We start from the raw sequence: 8,787 nt of genomic DNA on the forward strand, positions 1-8,787 counted from the left end.
GTTTGATCTCAGCTTCCACGTTCGTATCAGGACTGAAGAGTTAAAACTCACGTTTTTACGATTGATCGTCTCGATGACGTGCAAATCTCAATCGAAAACTGCCCTGATCCTACCGACTGCGCCAGTTATGTTTTCTGTCACGTTAATAACGTTTTAAAAAACTTTTATTTTGACAAGCCGCGATACAGTGTACTGTTAGCAAGAACGAAGATTACCTTAACTTAATATTACAAGTGATTATATAGACTAAATAATGCAAATAAAGCGTGAAATACAATATAACTGAGTAAGCATATACATAAGCAAATATTATATATAGGGTGGCATAATTGTGTACATAACTAGGTACTTATTATGTTTTTTTATTTTTTATTGAATTCATTTGAGAAAATACCTTCTTTCGGCTATTAGATATACCTGCCTGGCTTTACTTCCCTGATCGGGGTGAAGTTTTAGAAAATATCTTTGGAGAAATTCCAATTTGGAGGGTAGTTTCTAGTTTTTTCGGGTAAACCAAGATTAGTACAAAGTACAACGCAAGAAGAACTTTTAGGGCCTCCAGAAAAGTGGTGTAGCCATCTGCCTGTATTATTTGACGTTCAACCAAAACATAAAAGCAATTTTGGTTTTCTAAAATAATAAGATAAGTATATGTTATTGTTTGATACTTCTAAGGCATAAATTATTTACCTTGCTTTAAAATTATAGGCGTTAGTGGAAAATTGTCGGGATAAACATCGTTGTCGTTTAAATTTATTTGGCCCTGGAATAAAAAAAATATATTTAAAATAAAAAATAATACTACAGTTGTAATTAAGGTTGGAGTCGTGAAGTTTCTAGTTTTTTTTTATTTATAAAAAATGTCACTTGCCTCTGTTTGAGACATCAAAAATTCAATATCTTCCTTGAAATGCTGTAATAACTTTTTAATTAGTTGCTCTATTGATACATTTTCTTCTAAATCAGCGTCTTTGGGGAGTCTTTGGGCACTTTGTGATTTTGTCAGCTTTCTCATTTATTCCATTGAGTAGGTAAATATCAGCACCTGTTAATTCTTGAAAATGCCAAAAGAGAGATAGTGATGAAAATAGTAATGGCCATTCTTCTTTAGTTTCCCTGATTGTAGGAATATTATTAGGAAATTTCCTTATCTCGGAATAATCCATTAAGATTTTGGTGTATATACAAATGCTTATTATACTTTTGAATATTAATGAATTTAATCTTAATCGAGCAAATACTACATAAAAACATGATTATAATATTTACTTACCTGTATTATCACAAAAACTCAAACAAGATAGACAAAATTCACTTAACCAATGCACTAATACGCAATACTTTATCCCATAGGAGCCTGAGCCACGCTCCCTTAATAATTTTGGTGCGAGGTGTGACCACCGTCACATATAGATACAACTATACACACTATAGATCACACTATAGATTACAACTATAGTTGTAATCTATAGTGACTAAGCAAACGGCAAACGCCGAATTAGCCTAAATTAGCTAAGTAGTATGGCGTATTTGGTGGCGTCTGTTAATTTACGTAGCGAATTATGTAATTTTACAAAATATATGTATTTTCCCGTTTTGTTTACGTATTCTTACCGTGTAAAATAAAATATTACTTTGTATAATGTAAAAATTATATACAAAATAAATTTTACAAATGATATTTTGTATTTTGTATGTTTTACAAAGTAAAGTTCAATATTCTTTAAAAAATTAGTAAAGTTTGGGCTTCTACAGAATACAATTGGTAATTAATAATAAATTTATTTGGTATATTTCTCCCCATTTTTTTCAGTGTACACTTACTTAATTTATTATTAATATCTTATAAATGAAAAAAGTATCAGTTTAGCATTTTAAAAGGGTAATAATCATTACGTTTAAATAATATATGACCAACTTAATAGTTTTCACATCATAATTGAAGTTATCATACTTTTCTTTTATAATGATAAACTATGATTGTCTTACAGTTTTAGCTACAGTACCACTTGACATTAATAGCAACTTTGGTAAATAAAAGGCTTAAACAAAAGTACTAAAACAGCTAAAAATGCTAAAGTACCAAAAGCCCGAACATACTATAAGCTGCTAACAAATGTCCAAGTTATGTTGTGCTAAAATAATAATCCAATCAGGTACATTAAATACTAATTTTTGTCTGGTTGGTCAATGTCATTAAAGATTTTAATGTCTAATATAAATAGACAAGTATAATGGTCTTATAATTTTGCAATATGTTTAATTTGAAATGTTAAAGAAAACATAGTAAATTATATTTTTTAAAGGGCAAAAAAATTGTAGGCAAATATTTCTGTTTTACTGTTTTATCACATTTTAAGTAATTTTTATTAATCTTTTAAATGTATTAAATATTAGTATTGGTATTTTCAATCCTATTTAAGTCTATAAAATGGAAATGAACATATGACCAACAAGTACTTTTAACATCATAATTTATTGAAGTTATATCATAATTTGCTTTGATAATTATAAACTATGATTGTCTTATAGCTTTATCTGCGGTACCACTTGACATTAATAGCAACTTAAGTAAATAAAAGGCTCAAACAAAAGTACTCAAACAGCTAAAAATGCTAAAGTACAAAAAGCCCAAACACACTATAAGCTGCTAAACAATGTTTAAGTTATGTTGCGCTAAAACAATAATCCAATCAGGTACATTAAATACTAATTATATTTTTGGCCGTTTGGTCAATGTTATTAAGGATATTTATGTCTAATATATGAGCATACTTATCTTATAATTTTGCAGTCTGTTTAATCTTAAATGTTGTTATTCTTATATTATATTGTATTATCTAAGGGGCAAAAAAAAATATAGAAAAATACTTAAAAACTGAATTTAAAAAATATTCTCATAATGTTAATACTTGAGCAATTAACAAAAAAAAATAATCTTATACATATAATGGTCAACAAATTACAAAACAATTACAATAAGAATCGGCAGAATTCACGTATAGTACAAAGGCTAATACATAAATGAGTACCTACATAAATAGCTAAAAAAACGCTAAAATAAAAGGTACTAAAAGCCCCAAAACAGTACAAAAATTACTGGAAATTGCCGGTTTTATTTTTTATACAATTACGTTCATAATTATGTAGGAATTTTTTTCAAGTTGACCAATCTGATAATATTATTAATTTGTCCTATAAATCCTAAAATGAGAAACCTTAGAAAAAAATTGGCACTAAGAGTATTAACAAATTGAGTATTATTAGTTAAGACATTTCATCGTGATATTATTAATAAAGGCATACTTTTGTTATTTTTAATATCTCTCTAAAGAAAGAATTAAAATATATTTTTATTTCAACAAATAAAAATATATTTTGGCAAATGTTGACTAGTTGGCCCCGCAGCAACATTTGTCTATTGCTTTCGAGAAATTAATCATTTCTTGGATATGCAATACTGATGAGTCCATAATGAGGACGAAACAATACGTTGCTCATCATAGTCTCATAACCTTTTATTTAGGAACCATTTACATCATGATCAACCACTTGCTACCAAATATATTATAATTTAAAGGAAAAACATTCAAAGGACTCAAAAATGGGCAAGAGGATTCATCCAATTGCGACAGGATTTAATGCACAGGAATAAGAAAATAATTACACATTCGAGGGTAGATGGATTTGGTAAGATACCATTAATAGTAAGTACTTGTAAAGTAGTAAAATAAAGTAATCTAAAACTATCCTTTCTTGACCAACATGCAACTTTCTTGGCGATTCGAGTAAGAACAACGAGTTATCTGAAGCCAACACCATACCAAGGGTCGTGTCCTACTAAGTCGTTGTTCACCGGTCCCAAGGAACTCACGTTGTGGGGGCCAGCTAAAACTACCCGTCTTAGCTGCTTTATCCACTTAAAATACTCGGATACAGGGCAAATGATAAACTACGAATTCCGCGAACTCAGAACGTAATTTATTCATACTAACTTATTGTCCGGGGAGCGGGGAAATAACACTTATGTCTAAAGTCTGCCCAACCAATCTGTAGCTAAAGCGGGCCATTCACTAGACGAACCCGTACCCGACTCCCAACCGAGACCCGGCCTGCGACTCATCCACCGACGTCCACACATACACCACGAACCTTGCAGAGTTCATTCGTACAGTGGTTGTGGTGAGCCCTACATACACACTATGTCTCCCGCGTGTTCCAAGAAGTCAAAAGTTGCTTTGGCAGTTGGTGCAATTTTGTTATTCGAAAATGAAAAACAGAAAAAACGGATTTGGGTAAAAAAGTGGTTGCAAAAGAGAGAACATTTTACGCATTTACGTTTATTGAAATGTATCCAATCCTCTGAGCCTCTTGATGTTATAAATTATCTCCGAATGGATTATAACACATTTCAAGAATTATTAATGTTAATAGAACCTCTTATAAAAAGGGAAAATACTGTATTCAGAGAATCAGTTACTGCTGAAGCACGGTTAGTGGCAACTTTGAGATTTCTGGCAACAGGGAGGAGTTACGAAGACTTAAAGTTTTCGTGTATAATTTCTCCTCAGTTACTTGGAAAAATCATTCCAGAAACGTGTCATGCTATATACATGTCCCTCCGGGAAAAATACTTGCGGGTAAGTACTTTACTGTAATAATTGCATGTTAAAAGGAATGTAGAAATAAGAAAAAATGGAAAGTTTGTTTATTGAGTTTGCTTACTGCTACAAATTAATGACTAACTGTTATTAGTTCTTTGCTTTGTCAAAAGATAAAAATTCATCCATGAAAACATGATCTGTAGTTTTCGCAGCTGCATCAGTTGTAGGTGTGGACACTTCTGATTGAGAGGTAAAAGGTAAGCCGGCCGCATTTGAGTTTGGTTGTGTGGATGTTGTATGATTGATGTAAGTTTGTCGGAAGATTTGTGCTGCACTTGACTGAGTGGAAGGTGTATTAAGATTGGTGTAGGTTGGTTGATAGGCTTGTGCTACATTTGGAGGAGTGAAAGATGTAAGATTGGCGTAGGTTGGTCGATAGACTTCTGCTGCATTGGGCTGAGTGTAAGGTGTAACATTATTGGTATATGTTGGTTGATAGAGCTGTGCTGGTGGTACGTAAGAGACACTTTGACAAGGTGCTGGTTGGTGAGTGAATGAAATACTAGAAGAATCAGTAAGATTCCCCAATTTAGCATAAAAAAGCACATCTGATATCAATTTTTGGGCTATTATCTTTTGTCTGTCTTCAGTCTCCTGTAACTGTTGGCCAATATTTTTGCCAAATGTTATTTCTTGCGATTCTTCTTTATCAGTATGTGGGGGTGCAGTCTCTGTTTGCAAAATTTTAAGGGAGGCATCCAAAAATTGGTGTTTCTTCTTTGTCCAGGTGTTCTTTGACTTCTGAATTCGCTTGTTACGGGAAGTTGATGTCGAGCTCTGAGATGTTGCAGGTGATAAAACTGGTGAACTATCCAAAGGTTGAGTTGAGTCTTGTGTGTGTGAATCAGTGTCCTGCAAAATACAATTAACCGATATTAGTTTTTTTTTCCAGTTTCCCTCAACAGAAGAGGAATGGCTTCAAATAGCAGACCAGTTTAAGAAAATGTGGCAATTTGAAAATTGCTTAGGAGCCGCATACGGCAAACACATAGCAATAAAACAGCCGCCAGGTAGTGGATCATACTTTTATAACTACAAAGGATTCTTTAGCGTTGTATTATTTGCAATCGTAAATGCTAATTATGAATTTATTTATGTTAATTGTGGAACGAATGGTAGAATATCAGACGGCGGTGTCATCAAGAATACAGATTTTTACCGTTTATTGACAAAAGGATCTTTAAAACTGCCTGAGCCAATCAGTATGGCAGGAATTAGAAACAAATTACCGTTTGTGTTTATAGGAGACGAAGCGTTCAGTCTTATGACGAATTTTATGAAACCCTACAGACACACCACCAGAATTGACTATGGGGAAAAATGTTTCAATTATCGACTTTCCCGTGCGCGTCGTGTAGTCGAAAATGCGTTTGGAATCCTGGCCAATAGATTTAGGGTTTTGCTAACACCAATAGCTACCAAAGTAGAGACAGTTGACGACATCGTAATGGCTTGTTGTGTTTTACATAACCTATTACGAGGCAAGAGTACTACATATATTCAACCTAATCATATTGATAGAGAAGACGTTAACTCTGGAACTGTTTTATTAGGTGACGATAGGCACACTAATTCAGAACTAACGTCACTGGATATTTCTAGGCACGACGTTCCTACTATTGACGCCAAAATGGTACGAAATGGATACAAGGAATATTACAATAATGCTGGTGCCGTCGACTTCCAAGATAGATTTGTACACTGATAAATTCATTTATGTCTAATTTGAATAAAGTACGTAAAGTAGTGAATTTTGGGTTTTCATTAAATAATAATTATTATAATTTTTTTTTAATCCACCACCTCTTTCAAACAAGGGCGTAGATATTATTTTTTTCTGGGGGGGTAATTTTTTTAGAAGTTAATGTATGTAGGTACATGTAAGTCTACAATAACATATTATACAAACATACCGGGTGTTTTTCAAAAGTGGCTCACCCCTATAACTTTTTTATTTTTTAAGATAAAAAAATGAAATTTGGCAACAGTGTATGGGTAAAAGACGGTCAATTATATTTTTCTAGGGCTACTTGATGTTAAATTAACGATTTTAACGAAGTCAACGGCACTCTAGATTGAATTTAAAAAACCTAAATATTTTTTAACAGATATGTCAAAAGTTGACATATAGGTGTCATTGTACGCAGAATGACATTTTCTATCGAATAAAAATAAAATATACAGAGGGTCCCATTTAAAAATCGAAAGTTATGGTCATTTCCGGTCAAACCGGAAGTGATAAAAAATAATTGAATACGCCATTTAATTCATCTCAATGACCCATACACTGTTGCCAAATTTAATTTTTTTATCTTAAAAAATAAAAAAGTTATAGGGGTGAGCCACTTTTGAAAAACACCCGGTATATATACATATGTTAGATTTAATCTCAGTTGCAAATGTTATTAATTTTAATTTTTTAATTTATTTTTTTTTATACTTATATATATTTTTTAATATAAATACATTATTCTGGGGGGGGGTAATTACCCCCTTTACCCCCCCCCCATATCTACGCCCTTGCTTTCAAACGACTTTAATTTTTTTCTGAGTTACATTATACAAACAAGGTAGATAAAAAAATACTTACTGAGGTATGTGAGTTCTCCTCGATGTTATTGTCGTCTAATATCGAAGACACTGCTGGACGAGACTCTTCTTGATCCATAAGAAACGACAATAGATCGAAGTACCATAACGTAGGTTATGGTACATCTTCTGCCCCCGTTCCTGTTCTTTTAGCGCCATTAATCCGCCTTAGTTGCCGCCGGAAAGATGCCCGTAATGATGACATCTTTTTTATAACAAATTCCTTGTTTGCATTTGGGAAAAGTGGTTTGCAACTGTTAATTAAAATATCATAAGCAGCATTTTTCTTTTGCTTGTTGCGATAATCTTTACTTTTGATATCCCAAAGGCAGGGATTTTCTTGATATAGAAGAATAAATTCTTCCCAAAAAACTTTGTTGTCTTCGAAAGACATTTTCAATTCACTTTTAGCGCACGTTTAACTGCTGCAGGCTGAAGTCACACTGGACAAATCTGCGGTACCCACACATACACAAATTCGCACGGATTGGTCGCGGTCGGGTCGTAGGACTCGTAGGTTCAGTGATCCGATCGGCGAACTCACAACCCGACCCTGACCGGTGCGCGCCTTGTCTTTCAATGTCACTCATTAGCGGATCGGTCGCCGGACAAGTCAGGGCAGACCGATCCGGCCAACCAATCCGCTAATGAATGGCCCGCTTAAGCGGTATCGGTGCGGGGAACGTGGTTGTAGACTAGACCCGCCTCATTTCATTAATGAAATGGCCAGTGACGTGCGAAATGTTATAAACCGATTACACAGATTTGAATGTATTAAATATTAAAAAATATGGTTTGGTTTTAATTTTAAAATAGGTATTTGTAGGTAAGATATTAATTTGGAAATTAAGGTCTTCTAAAATATTTTATATTTGTAAATATGTAATAAAAAAATGACAGACAAGATTAGGGAAGTTTGAGATAAAAGTAAAGTAAAGAAAACACAAAATTTGTAATACACCTACTTAGTTTATTCACTTAAAATAAGAGTGCCGTACACGATGCCTGGATATCGCGAGGGAAAGAGCACGGCAGATAATCCGAATTATGCTGTTGAATTGAACATTGAAACATTGAATTTACTACATAATATGTATAATTTAAATTATTATTTAAATAAGTATAATCAATTTGTACCTGTTGAAGATATATTGCTAACCACTCCAGGAACAGTCTCACTCTACCAGCATTTTTTAAACGTTAGGTCATTGTCTATCCAAGTTTCATCTAAATAGACAATATTGCGACCTTCGGCTCGGTGTTTTTTTATTTCTCTTAGGTATTTATACCTTAAAGATGTTATTTTTGAAAAAATTTTCTTCTTCTGGCAATTTTTGCAACAGCTTTCTGCTAGTAGGCACAACTTTAAACCCATATAAATTTGATTTATTAGGTGTTTAAGTATTTGAAAATGAAAGTTGTCGTCTTGTTCCACCTTCGTCATTCGCGGTCTTTTTTTTGCCGGGACTAGAAAGCATTTTGTTGGGGTCCGTCCGCATTCTTTCTTCATCTTCTTTGTGAATTTTTTTCACCA

At 33.2% G+C, this 8,787-nt stretch overlaps 1 protein-coding gene across 1 annotated transcript; it reads right to left on the reverse strand.

Annotated features, from left to right (window-relative positions):
* Positions 1 to 4,693: 4,693 nt before the first annotated feature.
* LOC126746846 (uncharacterized) lies at positions 4,694 to 7,746 on the reverse strand. The gene is made up of 2 exons (XM_050455242.1): positions 7,255 to 7,746; positions 4,694 to 5,516 (listed from the first exon to the last, which is right to left on the reverse strand). Exons 1-2 carry the CDS (start codon positions 7,330 to 7,332, stop codon positions 4,752 to 4,754), a joined length of 843 nt encoding a protein of 280 aa, XP_050311199.1. The 5' UTR covers positions 7,333 to 7,746; the 3' UTR covers positions 4,694 to 4,751.
* Between the last annotated feature and the right edge of the window lie 1,041 nt (positions 7,747 to 8,787).

Source organism: Anthonomus grandis, chromosome 18 (assembly GCF_022605725.1).
Source record: "Anthonomus grandis grandis chromosome 18, icAntGran1.3, whole genome shotgun sequence".
Lineage (NCBI taxonomy): Eukaryota > Metazoa > Arthropoda > Insecta > Coleoptera > Curculionidae > Anthonomus > Anthonomus grandis.

What these genes read in the sequence shown, in the direction of transcription:
- LOC126746846 (XM_050455242.1), bottom strand. Translation starts at nt 7,332, where the DNA reads ATGGATCAAGAAGAGTCTCGTCCAGCAGTGTCTTCGATATTAGACGAC. An exon ending in AGGAGAACTCACATACCTCA is followed by an intron (nt 5,517 to 7,254) that starts GTAAGTATTTTT and finishes TGTATTTTGCAG; the next exon opens with GACACTGATTCACACACACA.